The 24,995-nt window shown below is 37.6% G+C and overlaps 1 protein-coding gene across 1 annotated transcript in view; it reads left to right on the top strand.

The window, feature by feature from the left end:
- Positions 1 to 24,995, top strand: part of RERG (RAS like estrogen regulated growth inhibitor) — a 116,357-nt gene that overhangs the window by 79,326 nt on the left and 12,036 nt on the right. The window contains exon 3 of the mRNA XM_003988449.6: positions 22,987 to 23,043. Within this exon, the coding sequence (XP_003988498.1) occupies positions 22,987 to 23,043 (57 nt within the window). The remainder of the gene's footprint in view (positions 1 to 22,986; positions 23,044 to 24,995) is intronic.

The raw sequence follows: 24,995 nt of genomic DNA, 5'->3' as shown, positions 1-24,995 counted from the left end.
AATATTAATTTAAGCCCACATAATTCTGTAAACTAAAGCCAGAGAGGCTTTCTGGTTACCAGTATAATTATAACTTTCATCCAATGTTTACCAGGGAATAGTGAATTCACTTTGTTAAAATGAGATCTGGCATGAACCTCATCCAGGCTGAGCCGAAGCAAACATAGCTTTTTTTTTTTTTTTTTTCCAGGTTTCACTAAATTACATTTACAAGCTGGACGCAATTAAAAGCTTTAGAATAGCAAGGGAAAGGCAGATTTGAGAGAGATGCAGATTTCCCTTTTAAGACTATTAGACTAAAACCCAAATAAAAATAAAAGAAAACCGAAGAGGGGTTGTTAGTGTAATATTTCTAAGCTGGTTTGCTGAAAGCAGATCTGCATGCTTTTGTACTGTTTGCCAATACAATGCAAAGGCCAAATCGCTAAAGGTAAACAGGATTTGGGAGGCTGCCTGCTCTGGGATTCAAGGATTAGCCTTTATCCTGCCCTTGACGTGAGCTGCTGTCAGTCCAAATGGGTCCCCTCCCCTGGGCCTCAGAGAAATTGCTTCAATTTACACATCACATAGTTCTAATGCAAATCAAGAGTAATGCTGTCAGTCAGAGAGAGACAGATACCATATGATTTCACTCACGTGTGGAATTTAAGACACAAAACAAGTGAGCAAACAAAAAAATGGACTTAAATACAGAGAGCAAACTGGGTGGGGGGATGGATAAAATAGGTGAAGGGATTAAAATATACCTCTCATGATGGGCACTGAGTGATACGTAGAATTGTTGAATCGTTATGTTGGAGGTCTGACACTAAAATAACACTGTATGTTGATTATGCTTCAATAAAAGGAAAAAGAGAGTAATATCTTACCTTACACGAGGGTACAATAGATAAAAACAGCCTGACGTTTCAAGGTGGTGGACCTAGATTTGATTTCCGATAAAGCAACATAGCTAGGATATATATTATAGTATACTATACATTAACTATAAAAATATAGTATAAAATACACATAATATTTACTATAATACAAGGAGCTTGGTACATTGCAACACCTGGTGGCGGTTTCTTTATCCTTTGTTTTGGAACAGTTAAAGTTTATAAAACATGTTTACATATGGTATGGCATTTTATAATCACAGCAGCCTTGCAAGGTGTATTTACTTGTCCTCGTTTTACAAATAAGGGCCCCGGAGCTCAGAAAGCATAATGACCTTGCTTGAAATTCTCGAGAAAGAACAGAGCTGAGGTTCATACCCAAGTCTTACCGTTCCAAGGACCGGGTATTGTCCTTCCCTATACCAGGGCTTCACCCAAAGAGCTTGTAAACACATTTTCTGTGTGATTGTAGGCTCCTGTAGCTGGTATAAATTTCTCTAAAACAACCTAATGTCAATCTTATGTCTTATTCTGCATTCTGACATGAATTTAAAATAGTCAATTTTATGTGCGTTTCATCTGAAACTTTAAGCTTTCCTTAGTGGATTTATGGTCCACAGTTGGCTTTTGCTGTGCCCCCTCTCCACTCCCTGGTGTGAGATATAAAATACACAAGCTTATATCAAGCATTGGAAGCTCGTTACCACTTCCTGGCAGGTGTCTACTGGCATTGGCATTCAGGCACAGCCCTCCCTCTGTGTAGCCACCAGTGATGAACTTGAGCACATTTTCTGTTGAAATCCCCTTGTCAGACTATAGAATATGCTCAGGCCCACTGGCTCTTGAAGGCATACCCTGGGTGCTTTCTGAGCCATGGAGCAAGCTTTTAGAGATGCCGTGGGTCCTATTTGGACAGTGGTCCCAAGAACCTGTTGGAAATCCATAAGCTTGGTCATCCCATGAGGTGCCCCTGCTGTTCCTCCTTAGCCGCAGGGGATTTGGCAAGGGCTCTGAGGGCCAGGACAGGCTGTGGAGGAGAGGTTCTTCCCCCTTGTTCTAAATCCACTAAAGCTAACTAGAGATTCCTCTGACCTTTTCTCCAGCGTCACATTTCTGGCTCAGCCTAAGAGGGAGGGAGGTATAGGCTCACATCAAAATTTCACCTGCTTTTCTCTCTGTGTTTTTCTCTTCCTGTTATAAAAACAGCATTTTTCTCAGGCATCTGAGAATAGGGGTGTTTGGGAGTTGGGGGTAGACAGGGTTCTGGCTAGAATCTAATTATTAATGCCAAAATCCTGGCTTCTGGATGCTCCAATCCGGGAATTAATATCTGATTTCTCTTTGTATTCTTGCTCTGGTTTACCTTTCCTTGGGTGACTGGAAGTCAAGGTCTAATTTAAAGGGGGAAAGAGAGTGGGGGAAAAAATCAAGACATTTTCTACTAAAAAAAGCCACACATGCACTTAAGTAAATGCTTCACCACATTATCTCTCACTCTTATCTTACAACTTTCTGTCATTTCTTTCTGGTCTTGTCACTATAGCATTACACATTCAAACTATATTTAGCATACTGCTAAATAGTAGCTGAATATATCATTAAGTTTGTGTGATTCACAATGTCATCTTCAAACACAACGATGACTGACAAATGTTTAAAATGGGCACATCACTGTGAATTGTTATGTGATTCAGAACCATTTGATAACAGCCTCAAAGCCTAGATTTACTTCTCCATTTCCTCCCATCTGTATTCTCTTGAGCCCACTTGCATTGAGCTGTCATTCACACCACTCCATCGCCAATGATTTCACACAGCTAAATCCAATTCTCCATCCCTCTCTTACTTGCAGCATTTGAAATGGTTCATCAATCCCTTCTTCACACACACACACACACACACACACACACACACACACAAACCAAACACAAAAAAACCTTTCTTTGTATAGCTCCCAGGACTTGGAACCTCCAAGTCTTCCTCCTACATACCTTCCTAGTCACCTTCACGGGTTTTTACCTCATCAACTTCACTGCTAAAAGAGGTACCCCCCAATTCAGGGAGCTCCTATATCTCTACTGCCGTCAGGTGACTTCATCCAGTCTTGTGTCTTTAAATACCATCTTTATACTGACATATTTGCAGATTTGCCTCCCTAGATTGGATCTCTGCCCTCAGCTCCAGACTCTTCCATCCCACTGCCTCCTAACGTCCCCATTGCACGTCTAAAGGATATCACACACTTGCCATGTTTGAAATTGGCTCCTGATCTTCCCTCTACAATCTTCTCTACCTGTATAGTCTTTCCTCATCTGCGCAAATGGCACTTTATCTTTCCCGTTTTTTAGTCCATAAACCTTGGAATCATTCTCCACTCTTTTCCTCTCACACTCCTTAGCGAGTTCAAAAGCAAATTTGATTTTCCTCACCAACTCCGCTGCTCTGCCCTGGTCCCACTGCCATGATCTTGGTTATCACAATAACCTCTTAATTACTCTCCTTCTCCTTTCCTTTCTTAGCCTTTATAGGGATCAAATCACATCCCCTCTTTCCTCACCATGGTCTGATGTTTCTCTGTCTCCAGTCAACATCTGTACACTCACCTACATGACTCTGCAGGACCCACCACTGTTCACTTTCTTCTTCCCTTCCATTCCTCCCTTTGTTCTCTCTACTCCAGTCACAATGGCTGCCTCCTATTATTTAAACATACCGAGTGCCTTTATTCCTCAAGGCCTTTACATTTGTTCTTTCTTCTGTCTGAAACATTTCCCCCCAGATATTTAGACAGGTCACTCCATTACCCACTTTGCGTCTCTTCCAGGATAACATCTTTCCAGTAAAGCCTTCCTTGATCACACTTTTGAAAATAGTCCTGTTCCAGCTCCTCCACTCCCCTCTTCTCTGCTTTACTTTTCTGCATAGCATATCACCATATAACACACTATTTATTTACTTGTTTTATTTTATTTTATTATTTATATTTTTAATTTATTTATCTGCCCTCCTGTACTGGAATCTAAGGACCATAAGTCTTGTGGGATGAGACTATGCTCTGTCTGTTTACATCTCTAGATCTTAAAGGAGCTTGGCACATTGTAGTTGCTCAATAAATATTGAGTGGATTAATGAACAAACAACCTTGGGCCAGTACTGTTACTCAGCAACCAGCTCAGTGACAACACATAATAGTTATTACTAAAAATATGTTGCATTGATGTAATGAAATGGGTTAAACTTATGAGAATTTGTCTTGAACTCTGAAACACAGAAAAAATATACACTTTATTTTTTCTATAGCTTGTGTCTTTGTTCTGAGATTTTCTGTGGAAGGAACCATTAATTATTATTGAATTATCCTTTAGTGAGCTTAAGTACAAGCCTGGTAACATATACTGGATAAAGGCCTTTGTTAATAGCTACTAACATGAGCTACCACTTTAATATACTATTCCGACCATTAGTGCCCAGCAGAGTTTTAGAAAACATGTACTAAAGATCATTGAGCCAAATCCTTTGGATTTGAAATTAGGGTTCTGTCACTCTATTCTGCATCCAAATGTATTCCCTGCTATGGTACAGATTGCTTTTCTATCCCACACTATGAAAAATGGGTTTGGAACAGCTAGAAAAGAGTTGGTTAAGTTGTGCGCTTCTGCCAATATATGCATCAAATTTGGGCCAATTATTTCAAAATGAAAACATAACAGATGACAATATAGTTTTAGAAAGTGTGTATAAAGACATGCCAGTGAATTTTTTAGATGGTTTAACTTACCTAATTAGAAGAGCTAGTGTTACATTTTTTATTTCTTTTATCCCATCCAAAGTATTCTCCTGGGATCCAAAATATTATTGTTATCCAGAAAAACTGCTTGAAAAATGAAAATGAAAAAAGACTAATTGATAAATCACCACCAAATAGTCCATAATTGACACTTAAATCACACCATGTGAGTCTTATCAACCGTATATTCATCTTAGGATCATGTATATAATAAATGAACATGACAATGATTTGGTGAGCTTTTAAGATGAATTTATTTCAGAACAAAAGGAACAAAACAGATAAAGAATAAAGTGGAATCTTTTCATAAAATACTCTAGTGAGTGACATAGAAACTTTGTTTCATGTCCATAAATTTCTAGCTGTTGCAATTTGGTTTTTCTTGACAACTTACTCTTAGAGAAATTGCTAGCAAGAGAATATGTTTGTGTCATTTGTGTTGAAAAAATAAGATTAGGAAAGTGAATCTGGAGTATAACTTCTCAATTTGAATAAATCGATGGGTCAAATACAACACATGTAAGGTTATGACTCTATGAAAAAATGTGAACACACTTTATTAATAGAGGATAATCAACAGTTTGTGATTATGTATATACATATATAACATATATATATATGTAATACATCAACTAGATATTCTTGTAAAATATGTAAAGTGAAGTAATATGAGTAATTTGGAAAAGTTAGAAATAAACTAAATAAGACTAATGGTAGAAGAGTAAATATTATCAACCGAATTCTGTTTCCAACCATATGGTGTTGATGTAGACCAGCGAAATTCATCTTTACATTGCATACGTAAAAATATGTGAATAATGCATTATTTAAAAATTCTGGAATAAAGGTAACTCATGGCTGAGCTAGAAGAAGAGTGAGAATATTAAAGAGGCAGAAAAGAACAACAGGGTGAAGAAGCTCTGAAGCCTACTTACCATGTAAAAAAGTTGGACAACCTTTCAATTTAGCCCTGAAATGTAAAGAGCTTCTAAATCATCACTTCTATCCTTACAGCAAGAGAAGAGCTGAACAAACAAAATCAATTACTTTTCTTGGAACAGTCAAAAAAATGAAGTTGCTGAGCAATCTACCATATCCTGAAATCTGGAGAGGAGCAAGTATTGAAAATCATAGCCAAGATTAGCTTATCTGGGCAGAAACTAATGGAACTGTGAACCGTTCTCTGTGGATTGTAGACAACATGCAAGAATGGATGGGTAATGTAAGCAGAAAGATAGAAACTTTATGAAAGAATCAGGAGGTTATGCTGAAAAGGAAGAACTTTGTAAAAGAAATGAAGAATGCCTTTGATGGATTCACCAGTAGGCTGGACGCAGCTGAGGAGAGATTCAGTAAGCTTTAACACATGTCAATAGAAATTTCCCAAGCTAAAACATAAAGAGACAAATACAGACTATCTAAGAACCATAGGATAATCCCCCCAAAAAGTATAAAATGCAAACAGTTGGAATTCCATAAGGGAAAAGAAAGAGAATGGGGCAGAAGATATATTTGAGATAATGATGACTAAAAATGTTCCAAAACGAGTAATAGACACCAAAACTATAGTTCCAAAAGTCTCAGAGAACACCAAGAAGGGTGAATACCAAAAAACCTACATGAAAGCACATCATACTCAAACCGCAAAAAAACAAAGACAAAGAAAATACCTTGAAAGAAACTGGAATGGAGTGGGGTCATCTTACCTATAGAGGAGTAAGTGTAAGAATTCTACAGTCAACTTTTCATCAGGAACCAAGTAAGAAGAGAGTGTAATAACATATTTTAAAGTGTTGAAAGAAAAAAGAAACCCCAACAACCTAGAATTTTATATTAGAAAGGATGTAAACATAGAAATTATCCTTTATAAGTGAAGATGTAAAGATTTTCTCAAACAGAAACTGACAGAATTCATCACTAGCAGAGCTACTGTGCAAGAAATGTACACAGAAGTTCTTCGTGAAGAAGAAAATGATACAGGTCAGAAGCTCAGGTTTACAGAAAAAAAAGAAAAGCATTGTAGAAAGAATAAATGCAAACAAAATAAAATCTTGTATGTTTCTTATTCTTAATTGACTTCATAGATAACTATTGTTCAAAGTACTAGTGGTAATAATGTACTGAATAATTATAGCCATATGGGCAAGTGAAATGAGTCACAGTGATGCCATAAGAGATGAAAGAGAGGTATTGGGAATATCCTGTTATAAAGTAACTTGCATTACTTGCGAAACAGTATAGTTTTATTTTATTCTATTTTATGTTAGTACTTTATTTTACTTAGAGAGTGTGTGCATGCAAGCAGGTGAGGGGTATGAGGAGGGGGAGAGACAGAATCTTAAGCAGGCTACGTGCTTGACAAGTGACAATACCAAATGCTGACAAAAATAGCAACAGAAACTGTCATTCATTACTCGTGGGAATGCAGAATGGTACAGCCACTTTGGAAAACAGTTTTGCAGTTTCTTACAAAGCTAAACATAATCTTACCATAATCCAGGAAGCGTGCTCCTACATATTTACCCAACTATCTGATAACTTCTGGCTACATAAATACCCTCATGTGAATGTTTATAGCCAAAACATTATTGCTCCAAATTGGAAGCATCTAAGATGTTCTTCTGCTGGTGACTGGATAAACTAACTGTGGTATATCCATACAACGGACTACTCAACCATAAACAGAAATAAACTCAAGCCAGGACATGACACAGAAAAACCTTAAATGCATAGTGCTAAGTAGAAGAAGTCAGACTGAACTGTATAATTCTAACTATGACTTGGCATATTGACTAGTGGATAGGCATGAAGGAGAAGCCATCTGGCTTCACGTTTTTTCCTTTCTGTAGTACTGGAATTGTTCCCTTGTCGGCCCTCCTGTCTCCAGTCTTACCTACATTCCCCCTTGTTCATCTTGGTACTGAAACAGCAGTGACCTTTATGAAACAAAAAAGATGATCGTGACATCTTTGTGTTTATAGTACTTTAATGGCTTCTCATCATGTTAAGCCTAATTTGAAATTTCTTAGTTTGGGTTATCAGCTTTTCAGAATGTGAGTACTTTTCCAGCCCATCTCTCCCAATTCCTCTCACTTCCACTCTTATTTTGCCAGACTCTAGTTCTCCATACATACTATGAATTTTTAAGTTTCCATTTTTTTGTTTTTGTTTTTGTTTAATGAAGCTAAAAAGATAGGAGTAGGATTGGTGGTTCGTGCTGCAAATGAGACATCTATAGGTAGATGTCTGGGCTACAGTCATAGCAACAGACTATTAAATCTCTTGTGTGAAGCAAATGGAGTCTGGGTACAGGGCATGCATGAACAGAGTAACTTGTAAGCTCCCTGTTTCTTTACAAAAGAGGGAGATTATATGAGATATTCCTTTGCTTCTCTGGGATACTTAGTCATTCTGAATCACTTTTATGTCCCAACAAAGTCCAAATGTTTTCAGTTGCCAGTTTCTCATGTGCTCTAGTAAAAACGAAGCATAGAAAAAATTAAGACATTGACACCATATGTATGTCCTCTTTCATAAAAAATGCAAGTTAAAAATACAAATTTTAGGGACCCTAGGTGGCTCAGTCAGTTGAGCATCTAATTCTTGATTTCAACTCAACTCATGATCTCAGGGTCATGGGATCGAGCCCCACATTGGGCTCCATGCTGAGCATGGAGCCTGCCTGCTTAAGATTCTCTCTCTCTCTCTCTCTCTCTCTCTCTCTCTCTGCCTCTGTCCTTTCTATTATTGCATACATGTACATTCTGTCTTTTTAAAATAAAAAAAATACAGATTTTATACCCAAATCCCTTTATATCCAAATTCCTTGAAAACTTAGAAAAATACTCAATATAGTACAAATAATTCTATTTAAATGTAATGCTTTGAGATAAAATATTATTTTTAATAAAAAACATAATAAATTATAAATTATTAAGTTAAACATTCTAGTTTGGAAAATTTAGTAATTTAATGCTTAAGCATCACTCATAATTAAAATGAATAATAATTTTCAACTTAAACAAAACTGGTTTGAATTCTTGGGCACAGAATCCATAGCTTTCGGTTTATTAACCCTCAAGATACAAGCCAAAAGACAAAGCCAAATCAGCTGATTATATATTCCAAACTTAATTCCTCTTATTTCTGTTTTCGGTTTAAATTCAGGAAGAGTTTATTGTTATTGAATCATACAGTTAATTTTTCAATTTTGAACATCTCTTTTGTTGTTGTTTTACATCCTTTATAAGCATTCTCTAACCTCTACTCCCTATCAAACATGCTTGGAATTATAAGCCATGATTCTGCCATTTTCCCATTCTCATTTGTCATCCTAAACCCAGTTATCAGTATCAAATTAACCTTTACCTTCCTACTTTTTAGGACTTGGGATGCACTGAAGCCAGACTCCCAGGCTAGGTTTTCAGAGACAAGTGTTTGCCTCATAATTCTTAGAGACTATACCATTTATCCTTAAGAAATTCCTCGTGAGGAGAACTGACATCTATTCTCTAACTCTTTCTCAGAGTGATAATTTTGTCAGAATGCAGGACAGGTCAAAATTTCAGGCTTAACCATAATAATTTAAAAGCAATTTCTAGACCCCCATCTGGAACTAATTTATGTCTCATTTTAATCCGTGGTGTTATAAAGCATTCACTTTTATATTGCGTTAATTTTAAATTTCCACTAAATTACTCAATTCCTATGTTTTTATGTGGCTTAAGGGTTTTTTATGTCCAATGATTTTGACCTTCACAGGGAGTAGAGCAAGGCAGGTGGGGGCAGGGCGGGGAGGGGATGGGGTAGGAGACAGACTGCTTCAGAAACTACAGCTATATGGATAAATTTTTGTCCCTTGGCTTGATCTGTTAACTATTTTATAGTTTAGCTAGAAATGTTGAGGAGATGAAGTGGGGAGAACATAGGAAGCAAAAAAGGACATCATGAGATTAAGCTAAACATAGAGTTTTGTGCTAAGTCCTCTTTTCCTACTGTAAACTACCTATATGGGACATCTTAACCATGCCCATTGCATTTACTAATCACTAGAAAGTGTCACTATGGCAATGATCACTCCCTCCAGCTTCAGGAGTATGAAGACGGTTTTTTATGTGATAGCGTCAAGCAGTACTTGGGACGTGATAGATATTTGACAAACATATGTTGAATGTATGATAGATGAATGGAAGGATAGAGGATAGATGGATGGATGCATGGATGGATGGATGGATGGAACATTTCTATCTGGAAGTTCTCATTATGTCTCATGTTCAACATGTTTAAGCCTAACCTCATTTGCTCTTACATCATTTCCTCATTATCTTCTGTCTCAAAGAATAATGCTACCCCAGACTTTTATTTCATATGGACTGACTTCTCTACCTCACTCTCTATAGCTAATCAATGAACAATTTCTATAGGTAACCAGTTCATACTGAGCCATACCCCTACTCAAATTGCTGTGTGTTCATAGACTTCAGAGTGAAATCTAAACTCCTCAAGGTGACATATAAGCATCTTCCTAGTCTGGTTTCTGAAAAATCTCACAAGTACCTTCCACATAGCTCCACCCTCAACACCACTCAACCTACCCTGAACCACATGGGATTCCTAACTAAACCAGGCTCTCCCATGAAAGAAGCCTTTGAAGATGATGCTCTTTGCTTGGAATGCTCTGCCTAAATTAGTGAGCTTCAACTCATCCAAGACCCAGCTCAAAATTTAGCTCTAATATAGAGTCATTTCTAATATCTTGCTTAGGGAATCTTCTTTGTCTTGCTTTCTTTGGTGGCTAGCACAGAGCTCAATGAATATTGATCAAATGGATGTGTGTAGTACCCATAGGGGAGTAGGCAGAACAGAAACATTTAATGAGAGAGCCAATGAGAGAGCACTTGAAAATTATTAAATTTAGGTATCAATATTTCTGTTCTGAATTCTGTGTGTACAACTTTGCTCTGAGCCCCTCTCCTTAAGATCTGGCATTTTAAGTCACAGTTTGCTGGAGTTTATTGATAACTCCTTTCTAGTTCAGGTCCTCAGTTTCATTTAAAAAATTTTTTTTAATATTTATTTATTTATTTATTTATTTATTTAGAGAGACAGAGCATGAGCAAGGGAGGGGTAGAGAGAGCAGAAGACACAGAATCTGAAGCAGGCTCCAAGCTCTGAGTTATAAGCACAGAGCCCGACGTGGGGCTCGGACACACGAACTGTGAGACAATGACCTGAGCCGAAGTTGGATGTTTAACCGACCAAGCCACCCAGGCACCCCAAGCTCCTCAGTTTCAAAGCATGCCTTCCCACTACAGGCCCTGAGATTCAAAACTGACGCATTCTTGGTCTCAGCTGCCACTGACAGTTGTTAGTCCCTCACCTGCCGTGACCTACTAGACCAGGCCTCAGTGCCAAGATCTCCATAGTTCACTTTGATTTCAGGCAAAATGGCCCATGTTTCTTAGACGAGGTTAGAATAATCACAGAAAAGAGAGGACTGTTAAAAATAAGAACATGAACTTGGGGGTTGGTGGTTTAGGAAAGACCCAGGAATAAAGTGTGAAGGAACAGAAGTGTTGGACCCAGGAGGTGGGGGAATAGGGAAATTTGATTCAGAGTTTTGATTGACAGGAGGCTAATAGAGGTCTAGGTGACAGAGCAAAGAAAGTGAAACTGAACTTCCTCTTATATTTTAGGTAAACCTTCTGGTTGGCTGTCTCTAAGATGGAACAGATGTAGTTATAGGATTGATGCTTTATACATACCACCCTGATGTTGTCTATTACATTTTCTCTTCCACAAAACACAAGTGTTTCCCGCCCCCCCACCCCGATCTTTTTTATTTTTCCTGAAAGATGCAAAGACCCAAACTCTCATCTCCTAAAGAATAGAAATTGTATCTTATTTTTTTGCCATTTTGCCTAAAATGGTTCCTGACATTCTGGTTTTTGTTGCTGAAAGAATGAACTTGCTAATGACTGAGGAAACTAGTGAGGAAACAGTTGCTTATCACATTCCACTTTATGTCTATATCATTATCTACTTGTTTTCCTCCTTTGCTGCATCCTTAAAGACCTTCTCAAGAGAAAAACAAAAATCTTATTTATATAAGAGTTTCCTTCTTGAAATTCATATTCTCTCTCCGTGTTGCCATGGTTTCTGGTCATGGATGTTCCCTCCACTAAGGATGAAGAAATCCAGTCATGAGCAAAAAATGTGCTTTTCAAAGCATGCCTCTTCATAAAAAGTATGCTCATCTGGAAAATACTATCAGCCATTCAGAATTATATCATATCCATTGAAATATTAAAATATAGTGGTGTGTATTGAATATTGGGGGAAAATGAGTTTTAAAGCATACAAACCTGGGCTCAATCTCAGATCTGTCACTTCACTGCTTTGTAAAATAGACAAGTTTATTTACTTTTCAGTTCAGATTTCTTATATGTAAAATAGGACCATTAATTCCTACTTTTAAGAGTGTTTTGAGAAATAAATAAGCTCGTAGTCAGTATTCAATACAAACTTCAGTACAAACTCCCCTTCTGATATTTAGCATTCCAGAATTCCCATTCATGTTTGAATTTAGAACATAACTAAAGCCTAAAGATATTTTTTAAACTGTTTTCATGTTTATTTATTTTTGAGAGAGAGAGGGAGAGACAGGAGAGACAGAACATGAGTGGGGGAGGGGCAGAGTGAGGGAGACACAGAATCTGAAGTAGGCTCCGAGGCTCTGGGCTGTCAGCACAGAGCCCGATGTGGGGCTCGAACCCACAAACTGTGAGATCATGACCTGAGCTGAAGTTGGATGCTTAACCAACTGAACCACCCAGGCACCCCAAGCCTAAAGATATTTTTGAAGAGTATATACATTTTTAATCCAAGAGCTAATATCACTAATACAGTAGAACCTTGGATTGCGAGTAACTTGTTTTGCGAGTGTTATGAAAGATGAGCAAGCATTTCTATTAAGTTTCAACTTGATAAAGGAGCGATGCCTTGAGTCGTATGTGACACCAAACATCACATGATCACAACTGAGCCATGGTTCTTTTCTCTGTCTTTCACTATGGGATGGTGGGTGATCATCTCCCATGTTTGGACACTCTGTCTCAGGCCGCGGTGTTTGGCAGAAATCAGTAATTTTTCAGAACATTGGAAGGTACCCACAACTGGCACTAGTGTATTTTTTGTCACTTCAAAGCACCTGTGGACAGTCCGTTACTTTTCCATACAAGAGTAACCTTAGGAATGCTTCGCTTCATTGTAGGCTGGGCTGCCTACAGATATAGACCTTTTCCTCTGTGGCCTTATTGCCAGTTACATTAAATACAGTATATGACAAGAGTTCATTCATACTGTACTGGAGTCAACATCTGTTAGTGATAGTGAAGGTCATCCTACACAATAACCCTCCTCTCTCTGGTCTCCCTCATACCAGCCACGAAGGTTTTCAAAGGTAAGTGTAGGTTAATTTGCTTACTTTATATTTTATATTTTCTTTATTATTTTGTATTATAGCATAGTATTGTAATCATTTTTATATGAATACTTGTGGGTTGTGGAACAAATCACCTGAGTTTCCGTTACTTCTTATGGGGAAATTCTCTTTGATATGCAAGTGCTTTGGATTACAAGCATGTTTCTGGAGCAAATTGTGCTTGCAAACCAAGGTTTTACTGTATATGAATTCTTGGCTCCACAAATTTGGTGGATCTTGCCCTTTTCAGTCCATCAAGTTTGCAATGGGCACCTGAACTAGACATTGGACCAGTGAAATGGTGGTAGATAGTCAATGGAAGTTCCTTCAAGGGACTTGTTTTTTAAATAATAAAGACACCCTAGAGTACAGACCTAAGTGCAATGGTAATAGGGGAGTCAAATAATATATCCAGGTTTTAATTGTTTCCTCGTTTATATCTCAAATATTTATTGAGCACATGTCACGTATAAGGCAGTGTGCCAGCCACCAGAGATGAAGATGAATAAGGCTACAATCTCAGAATCTGTAAGACATACAGGAATATAACTTCATATTTATAAGGCAGTTGCAAGCTGCCTAAGTTGTTCTATAGTTGTCCTATAATAGAGAAAAAACAAATGACAATTTCATGTCATACAAGGAGTGATTAATGGTTGGGGAAGGCCAGGGAAGACTTTAAAGGAGGTAGTCCTTCACTAGTTACCACAGACCGAAATGCGGTGAATAGTAACACTATCTGTGAGTCTGCAGCTGTCTAAATTCATCTGTCTTTGCCCCTTTCTTTGATCTACCAAAGTAGTTCTATCTCCTACTTAATATGCTGACTCGTTTTTAGCATATTTGGACTTTCAGGGGTGCCAAGTTAAAAAGGAAATGAGCCTGACAGTATTTATGGAGCACCCAAAAGAAGCTATGGTCTTGCCTTGTATTTAAAATAGTAGCAATAGATCCTAAAAGACACCTTAAAGAAACATAAAGTCAACTACATTGAAATGATGAAGCAAAACTGTATCATGAGGATGATTACAATGTCTTATGTACGGTTTTATCCACCATGGATTACAGATGAATAGTGTTTAGTGCTCCACATGGAGGCAATAAAAGAAGCTCATGAATGTTCAGAAGCTTATGTCTAGAAAGTCATCTTTTTTCCTAGAGACACTTCAGGCTTTATTTTTGCCAGAGATTTGATTTTAATCTTTTGTAATGAAGTAGCGTAATCAAAGGACCCTATATCGAGGCTCCTGGGTGCCTCAGTTGGCTAAGCATCCGGACTCTTGATTTCAGCTCTAGCCATGATCTCACAGTTGGTGGGATTGAGCCCTGCCTCCGGCTCTGAGCTGGCAGTGTGGAGCCTGCTTGGAATTTTCTCTCTCTCCCTCTCCCTCTCTGTCACTGCCCCTTCCTCTCTCTCTAAATAAACATGCCCTCTCTCTCTCTCTAAATAAACATTTTTAAGAAGTACCCTATATGTAAAGTATATGCAATTTTCACTCCCAAATTTTTCAAATTAAGAGCTTAGTAACAGGAGAGGAGTATATTACCAGGAGTTGTAGGCCATTTGATGACAAATTTCTCGCCTGTAAAAAAAAGAAGATTCTATTAAATGAGTCAGGGTGAGTCACTGAAAGAATGTGGATGGGGCTCCTGGGTGGCTCAGTAGGTTGAGTGACCGACTTCAGCTCAGGTCATGATCTCACGGTTTGTGAGTTCGAGCCCCGCGTCTGGCTCTGTGTTGACAGCTCGGAGCCTGGAACCTGCTTCGGATTCTGTGTCTCCCTCTCTTTCTGCCCCTCCCCGACTCACGCTCTGTCTCTCTCTGTCTCAGAAATAAATAGACATTTAAAAAACAAAAAAAGAAAGAATGTGGTTCCTGCGATCAGACCAGGGTGCACACATATTTGAGGAAGAAATGTAAATAATCTGAGCTTCATTTTCTTTGTTATTGCACACAGATACATATACATAGGCCTAAGTATATACATATACATATATTCGGTGCTATAGGACAATGAAGGGTAAAGACACACATTTGTCCCTTGAATAACGCAGGAGTTAGTGACATTAACCCCCCCCCCCCCGTGCAGTTGAGAGTCCGTATATGACTTTTGACTCCCCCAAAACTTAACTACTAATAGTCTACTGTTGAGCAGAAGCCTTACCAATACCATTAATAGTCAATTAACACATATTTTGTATGTTATATATCATGTATTGTATTCTTACAATAAAGTAACTAAAGAAAAAATGTTATTGGAAAAATCATGAGGCAAAGAAAATAAATGTATGGTACTGTACTGTATTTATTGAAAAACTGTGCACGTAAGTGGACACACAGTTCAAACCTGTGTTGTTCAAGGGTCAACTATGTATGTAAAGATATGGCATAACACCCGACCTAATAGTGCATTCTCAATAGATGAACGTGGATAGTGATACTAACAATACTGCATTATTTTTAAATGCTTTCCCGTCATAATGTTTATGATATTGCTTAAGCACATCAGTGTTTAATGAAGTGAGAAAAACAATTCCCAAGTTGTATTAAACTCTCTCACCCTTGTATTGTTCATTATTTTTCAAATACATCATTGATTGTGACATTCATAAAATTCAAACTGAAAGCAATTTAGTGTTGATTTGGCCACCCATGCTGGCTTAGGAATACACACCATTGCCTCTTGTTTTCTGCTGGCCAAGTAAAGATTCTGTAAATTCTGTACTGAAGTAGAAAGGAGGAGAAGACGGGGAGAGAGCTACTCTATCTCCCAGCTGCAGCATAATTTTGAGAAGTTTCACGTTTAGGATGCTGTGTAAGTTTATTATAATGTTTCCATGTAGTTTTCAAGCTTTAAGAATTCTATGAAACATTGAAAAATTTTGTTGTAAAAAAAGAGAAAAAAAATTTGAATAACAAGTTGTGAACATACATACAACCGATAGTGGACTATGACTGTGTATATTGTCCACATTTGCCTTCTTTTCCTGTAACAAAAATAGTTGTTTATTTTTCACAGAATAATTGACACTCTGCGACATAATTGTTCTGAATCTAGCATACTCTTATGGAAGGTCATTAAAGACTAGTTCATTACCTTACAACTTAAAAGTAACTATATATGGGGTACCTGGGTGGCTCAGTCAGTTAAGCATCCATCAGACTCTTGATTTTGGCTCAGGTCATGATCCCAGGGTCGTGGGATCAAGCCCCACATCAGGCTCTGTGCTGAGAGCTGCAGCCTGCTTGGGATTTTCTCTCTCCCTCTGCCTCTCTCTGCCCCTTCCCCACTTATTCTCTCTCTCTCTCTCTTTCTGAAAATAAACTTAAAAAAAAGTAACTGTGTATTTTTTATGAAGGTTCTGCAGGCTACAGAATGAAAACCATACACATCACTTAATATATATTCATAATAACTTTTCATTATGATATGAATGTAGTAGATAATAAGCACAATCTTTGAGTCTGCATTAAATCAATGGTTTTCACTGGGTGTGTTATCAGGATTATAGATAAAATCCAAGAGGAATTCAGGTGATGAAGTTCTTTGAAGTACTTAATTGAACCACAGATTCTTTACCTGTCTTAAAAAAATATCTGAACTGGCCATTTGAAACATGTGTAGCAGGCTTTTTCCAGAACAATCAGTCGACCACAATTCCATAAGCCTATTATAATTTTCCCATGATAAATGCTTATTGTTGCGTGCTGCTGAGTTTTGAGATAGATTTGTTCAGCAGCAATAACTAATAGAAAGAAAGGAAAGGTTTCACAAAGGAGGTTATATTTGAATTAGATTTTGAAGAATGATTAGGATTTTATTAGTTGGATAGGGACCTTCGAGGCAGAGGTAACAACATGATTAGATGCGTTAGGAGTTGAATGTGCATGATATTAAGTAGTACAGTCAGTCTGCCGGGCTGACGTAAGCATAAGGAGTGCTACTGAAAGTAATTGAAATTCAGGTTGCACAGGTCTGTGGGGATCAGAGGAAGGAAAGGAATCAACTCTGACCCACAAGGTGGCTAGCCATCTGTTACAGATGAGAAAGCCAAAGTTTGGAGAGGACAGGTAACTGGAAACTACTTTAACTGATAGAGCATTCAGTACACATCAGTGAAAAGACATGGATGTTCCCTTCAGACAAAAGGACTAGATTTTTACAGTAAGGATGCTTCTTTAAAGGACCTATAGAGAAGAACAATAATCACAAATATTTAGGCGGTCATATATGCTTAAGTAGCCACGGAACAATTGTATTATATACATTGTTAATCAGGTTATTTCAGGTTATTTCATAAACGATATAAGTGAAAAATAATGATGTAACAAGAATTTTGTTTAAGAATTTGGGCCTAGGGGCACCTAGGTGGCTCAGTGGGTTGAATGTCCAACTTCAGCTCAAGTCATGATCTCTCAGTTTGTGAGTTCAAGCCCCGCCTCAGGTTCTCTGCTGTCAGCACAGAGCCCACTTTAGATCCTCTGTCCCCATCTCTCTCTTCCCCTCCCTGGCTCATGCTCTTTCTCTCTCTCTCAAAAATGAAAATAAACATTAAAAAAAGTAAATGTAAGTAAAAAGTAACAATTGAAAGCTCTATTGGAATCTCTAGAGTATATTTTTAAATGTCTTTAAGAGCAAAAGAATATCGTGTGTGTTAGTTTTCATTTACCTCTAAAGTTCATTTCTGGGACGCCTGCATGGCTTAGTCCGGTAAGTATCCGACTTTGGCTCAGGTCATGATCTCATGATCACACTGTTCACCATTACAGTCCGTGGGTTGGAGCCCCCCATAGGGCTCTGTGCTAACAGGTCAGAGCCTGGAGCCTGCTTTGGATTCTGTGTCTCCCTCTCTCTCTGCCCCTCCCCTGCTCACGCTCTGTCAAAAATAAATAAATGTTAAAAAAAAAAGTTCATTTCCAAAAGTTGATCTACTGTACGGATCATATCCATTGAATTTTCATTTTAAAATATTATTCTGGTCACGAAAGTTGGTACTTTCAATGTCCTCCTCATCTTGATGATGACATCAGAAATTATTTTGAATAACTAGCCCAGACTTGTTAATGTATTTCGAAATGACATAACTATTTTAATGTAGAAATAATGCCTTTTAGCATTTGCTTATAAATGAAATATTATCATTGGATTAAATTCTACTTTGTGAATTTTCCATTTTGTTAAAACCAGCTTTCATAGGTAATCATGAAATGCAATTCCAGTAATATAAAAAATAAACCACATAAAATGAAGAATTATTTATGTTGGTTATAAATTAGGCAAAATGTTCTTCTCTAGATCGACTTTGAGACATGTTCACCTATTCAGTGGAAAGGTAGGTTTTCAAGGCAATGGGAAGAAAATCAGATATTTCAGAATGCAGAAACTTAACTGCAACCAATCTTAAAACTTCAGGGAAAACAAGATCTTATATCAGATTGCCAGTGGAAATAAAGTTTAGCAAAACCACCCTTTTGCATCAAAAGAAAACCTTTGCTCAGGATACTTGGGATAAAGAGGACCAGGTATTCAAAAGAAAAGTAAATCGATTTTGTATTAACCATTTGAGTAAACTCCAGAAGTATAATTTGTAGAAGGATCATGGAATAGCCATTAGAAGGCATTCAGATTATATGTTAATATCACCTTTCAAGAAAAAGTCGTAGAAAGATGGCATGGTTCTGTTGTGAATTCTCTTGGGTTGTTTTTTCTGCTTATTCTCTCAATGCCTGGTTATTGTTTAACTGTTAAGAAGAGTGAGCTGTGACCTGAAGTGATCAATCTTTCTCATCTATTTAAGAAGTATTTTATAGTCTACTGTGTGCCGGACATTGTTCCAGATACTAGAGAACAGTGATAAATCAAACAAATGTAATGCCCTTATGAATATACATTCTAAAGAAGGAATCAAGTAAAATAATAATAATAATGATAATAATAATAAAATAATGATAATAGTAAAATAGCATTTCAGTTGTTTTTATCATCACTATTATTATTAGTGGTGGGGATATTAACAATAGTAATTGTAGATTTATGGAATGTCTGACTGGGACAGTGGCAAGAAATGACCTCATCTCCTATTCCACTCACTGTTGCCATTCTGATTTAGCCACACCAGTGGGTCAGCTTGTTGTTCCCCGACCATATCAAGCATGCCTTCCTGCTTTAGGGCCTTTGCACTGGCTTCTCCCTCTCCTTCAAACACTCTACCCCCAGAAATCTTCTCTTATCTGTTTTTTTTTTAATTTTTTTTAATGTTTATTTATTTTTGAGACAGAGAGACAGAGCATGAATGGGGGAGGGGCAGAGAGAGAGGGAGACACAGAATTGGAAGCAGGCTCCAGGCTCTGAGCCATTAGCCCAGAGCCTGACGCGGGGCTCGAACCCACGAACCGTGAGATCGTGACCTGAGCTGAAGTCAGACGCTCAACCGACTGAGCCACCCAGGCGCCCCCTCTCTCATCTGTTTCTTACACCACCTCCTCAATGAGGATTATCTTGGTCACCCGATCTTAAGTAATAACTCTTACATCTTCCTACCCCAATGCCAATACCCTTACCTTGTTCTACTTCCTTTCCCATAGCACTTACTACCTCTAATGTATTATGTAACGTATTTATTATTTTTATTTTTTATCTGTCTCCTCCTGGTAGAGTATAAGCTCTGTAAAGTCAGAGATCTTTGAATTGCTTATTGGATTATTCCAAACACCTGAAACAGAACCTGATACAGAGTAGGCAGTCAGTAAGTATTTATTCAGTGAGATGAGGTCAGGAAGAATTTGAGGAAAAAATGTGGCATGAGATGGCTTAAGTTTTAGCAGAAACATTGGCTGCTGCATAGAGAGTAGTTTAAAGGAATTCTAGGGATACGGCTGAAGGAGGGACACCCCAAGGAAACAATTGCATTATCGTTAACAGGTGAAAACATGTGATGAGAGAGTGGTAGTGATGGAGGAGGTGAGACCTGCAAGGTATGTCCCACGTAAAAGTTATATTCCCTAATAAAATTCTAATCAAATTTGTGGGTAAATAATACTGGAGATTGATGGCTACATCAGTAGGTGGCGAATGTTATTTAAGCACCTCAAACAACAAAGTAAGTAATCAAGACTTTAACAGCTATCACTTCCACGTATACAACATTATTTTCATTCTTTAGACTGACAATTTGAAAGTAAAGTATTTTTTAAAACTTAAAAATACAGACAGTGCATTTGTCTTTTCCATGAATAATCTGTGTAAGAGAGATAAAAACACGTCTTCCAAGAATAAACATAAGGCATGTCAGTTTTTCAGTATGGTTTTGCTGGGGTTTTTTGCTGTATTTGAAATAGAGTAAATTTTGTTTAAAAAAACATATGATCCTATTGTCAAAATAGCCATCAAATAATAATGTTCATCTCTTAAAAAGAATATTAGAAATATTTAGATTGATATCAGTGATTAAGCCTAGCAACACTGCCCCATTGGAAAGTACCTTCCTGAAACGGAGCCAATAACCCAGCAGCCAGCAGGAGCAGCTTCTCAAAAACAAACATGACATCTCAAAGGTCACCAGAATCCTCTTTGTATTCATGGAACAGCTTCCTTAGAATCCAACCCCAGAGCTAATTTATTCTAATATGAGGAAAAATTCTAACAGGCTCATTCATGTGGCTCATCAGTCTTTGGAATGATAAAAGTCACAAAGGAGACATACAGATGGGTTGGTTATGGGAGGTGGTCTCAGTGACCATGGCAAAAAGAGAAAGCCATTGTTTTCGAAGGAGGAAAAAAGGTGTGTGTATGTGTGTATGAATACATATATTCAAAAGCTAAAACCATTTAAGCCCTAGCACTCTTGAGCTGTGCTGCCTTGACCATTCTTCGGCTTCTCAAAGTATTGCTGTATAACTGCACACGGCACTAATCCAGGTTGTTAACTAAGATCCAGACATTTTCAAATGATTCAGTTATGTTCAATATACTCGGTTTTGAAAGGCAATGGAAAGCCTAATGCATTGTAGAAAGATTTCGTTGAGAAGTAATTAAAGTTTAAATGGCCTCAGAATCAGGGAAGTTCAAACTTCAGCTATGTGAAACTTGATTAATTTTAATACCTCATTGCTTCAGGATGTCAGATGAATGAATTTTTCTGGTCCAAACCTTTCGAGTTAAAACTACATAACTCTAACAAATGGTAAAACTCAATAGTACAGGCAGTTATGTTTTCTAATGTGCTAATTTAAAAACAGAAAAATAATTGGCTACTGCTTACTGCTTCTTACGTGCAAAAAAATGCATCCTCAAGAGAGTGAACAGTGACAGACTCTGAAAATTGCAGATGAACCCACAAGTACACTTACTGTGGGAAGTATTATAGGGTCAGTGGCCTTGCTACTTTAGGCACTGCAAATATTTTGGCTTAAATTCAGACTCACACTCTGTAATTAGAAAAAAACATTGTACTTTCAGGCTCCAGCCAAGCCACATATGTTTGTGTTCTGTTTTGAGGTTCTCATTGCAAATTGCACTGTGATCTTTCACATAAGGCACTATGGTAGGGATGACAGACTTCTGTTGATCGTAACAGTGGCAACAGACAAAGGACAGACTGATGGCAATACCAGCTGACTAGTTGTCTTTCTTTAAGGAGTAGCTTTGGGTTACTACATACAGGGCATTTCAGTAAAAATAAAAATACTCTCATAATAGATTTTTTTTTGACTATAAAATATGATAGACATTGATTCTTTTGTTAGGATCAGTGAGATTCCCAGGAAGACCACTAAAGGTCTTCAGAGGGCTCATGAGGCTGCTGAAATTATCTGCCAAAATGTGTGTATATACATTTTACCGGGGAAAAGATTCCAAGCTTTCGTTCCATTTTCAAAGTGTCTGTGACACCCCTTTCCAAAAAGAAAAAAAAATGTTTTTCAGAAGATTAAAAGCCGCTGCTTTCGCTACACCTATAGGAAAATGTTGAGCATGTGTCCCATCAGGTTTTAAGGACAATAGAGCCTCCTCCAATTATGCCACCTCTCCTTCTGTCATGGGCTTCCAGTCAAGTATTATCTAAATGGCCCAGGCCTCATATTTAGTTTAGAACAATAGATAAATCACAGGCTTTGGAAGTTGACTGCTTACACTCAAATCCTGACTTGGCCACTAACTAGCTCAGTGAGCTCAGTTAAATTTGTTAAGTTTTCAGAGCCTCAGTTTCCTTATTTGAAAAATGGGAATAATCACAGTATCTGACTCATAGGGAGGAGGTAAGGGTTGAGAAGATCATGTAAGTGAAGTGTTAGCCCAGTTCCATACCCTAACTCTGACTGTATTATTTCATCAGTGTTACCTTTGATGAGCTTTAATGAGTACTAATAAAATCCTTAATTTTGAAAATCTGTTTTTTTAATAATACCAATTACCAGCTAATGATCTTTTCATTGCAGTTAAAAATCATGTTTTCAACTCACCTTTGTCAATTGTTAGCAATATTCAAAACTTCAGATGCCTGTATTGTGACACTTTACGTCCAAATTCATTGTTCTGCTAAAAGTTTTATATGTGGGCATGTTCAAATTGTGATGTCTTTTCTTTGTTTGTTTTTATCCTATAACTAAGAGAACAAATCTAGCCTGTTGGTTAATGCGCCATTAAAACGTTATACCAGTTTTTAGGCCACAATATGAAATAGAAAAAGCATCTGAATAAACATAAACGAATGGATTGGGTTTATATGCCAAGAACTGTAAAGCACATATAGTTGTCTGGGCGATTTCTCTTTCCATACAAGGATAAGAACTATAAGGAAATTAACAAATTTGTTTGAAATGTTGCTCTTTTCTTCCACAGCTCTTGTAGTGAGATTCCTGACCAAGCGCTTCATCTGGGAATATGATCCCACTCTTGGTAAGTCAAATTTTGTTTCCTCTTCCTTTCCACTCAAAGTTTATGACCCAAAAGAGACAATAACATTTTCTGTTGCAACCTTTTGAAGCACCTACCAGGTGTTTGGGAAGTGCCTTATCAAATCATGCAAAGAAGTCTTTAAAGAAGCTAGCCGTGTGTCTCGTGCTCTCCGTGCTTAGAACCATGCAGGATTTTCATGCCTACATGAAGAAATCAGGTCAAACTGGGGACAAGAAGGGAGTGGGTACAACATCATGTCCATCTGTTGGAAATGTAGCATCGTTTTAATGGGAGAAGGATGCCACAGTGCACAGGCTAATCTGGTGTGGAAGAGAATGGCATGCTGAGGAGAACATTACAATAAAAGAAGCCTTCTGAATGCTGATTTTGGGAAAACATAAAAGTAAACCATATTTCTCTCCAGTGAATCTGATCAAAGCCTATTTAAAAAAGAAAAAAGTGGTAGCAAAACTGGTATCTGTGGATGTTGAAAGTAGCCATTATATTGATGTATGAACCATTCATGGTGTTTTTTAAATTGTCCAAAACATATTAGATACCTATTCAGTTACCATCTTCAAAATAATGCCGACAATCCATGGGTTCTAATTTAAGCTTCAGAATTTATTCTGCGTGAATCCTTTGAGTTTTGTTTCTGATGCTTCAAGGAGCCCAGCTGGTATTGTAAAAGTTGTTACTTTGATCCAGAGACAGGAGAGACGTACATCCATTGTTTGATTACCAGGCATAGTGTCCAGGTTGAGCTGGCCTCACTCAGAATAGTGAAATGGGCAAAGAATATTCCTCTTTTTAAAGTTTCATTTTGTTTTGTTTTGGTTATCACTCCAAGCTGACATATGTTCAATTTAATTTTTTAATGTTTATTTATTTATGAGAGACAGAGAAAGAGCACAAGTGGGGGAGGGGCAGGGAGAGGGAAACAGAATCCGAAGCAGACTCCAGGCTCTGAGTTGTCAGCACAGAGCCCGATGTGGGGCTTGAACCCACGAACCATTAAGATCATGACCTGAGCGGAAGTCGGCCGCGTAGCCAACTGAGCCACCCAGGTGCCCCTACATACATATGTTCAAGTTAAAAGGCAGCCTTCTTGGGGCACTTGGGTGGTTCAGTTGGTAGGGCATCCAACTCTTGATCTCAGGGTTGTGGGTTTGAGGCCCACATTGGGTTTCCCTTTGTGCCTCCTTTCATTGATTTTATTCATTCATTCAACAAATAAGTATTAAATGCCTCCTATGTCATATATATTATATACGACATATATATATATAATGCCATATATATTATTCTAGGTGGTGAAGATAAACCAATAGGCAGAAAGAGAAAGCCTGTGGCTTTTTCTAAGCCTGTGACTTTTTCTGAGCTAACAGTCTAGTAAAGACAGAAGAGTCAATAAACAAATAAACAATGAATAGTGATAAGTACTATGAAGGAAGACTGGACTGAGAAGGAATACAGAGTGATCTTATAGTTTACTTATTTTTTAACTTTTTAATCTATCTGGAACTTATTTTAGTGAGAAGTACACACTGAAGATCCAACAATCTTTCCAAATAGTTGACAAACTTTCCTACTATTGTTTACTAAATGGTCCCCACCTTTCCCCACTACTTTCAAAGCTGTTTTTGTTTTTGTTTTTGTTTTTGTTTTTGTTTTTGTTTTTGTTTTTAATACACTAGATTATTTACACTAGGCTGCAGTTCTAGATTTGCTTCTCATGTCTATCTCCAGTACCGCACTCTTGATAACTGTATGCTTTTTAGCACATTGTGACACACAGGAGGGAAAATCTTCTCTCTTTAACTTTCTACAAAATTATCTTGGCCAGTATTTCTAGTTTATTCTTCCAGGCCAATTTTAAAAACTCTGTCATAACATGACATGATTTTGATTAGAATTGCATTAAAACTATAAATTACTTTGAGAAGAGTCAC

The sequence above is a fragment of the Felis catus genome, chromosome B4 (genome assembly GCF_018350175.1).
Source record: "Felis catus isolate Fca126 chromosome B4, F.catus_Fca126_mat1.0, whole genome shotgun sequence".
Lineage (NCBI taxonomy): Eukaryota > Metazoa > Chordata > Mammalia > Carnivora > Felidae > Felis > Felis catus.
This window is presented reverse-complemented; position numbering and strand designations above follow the sequence as displayed.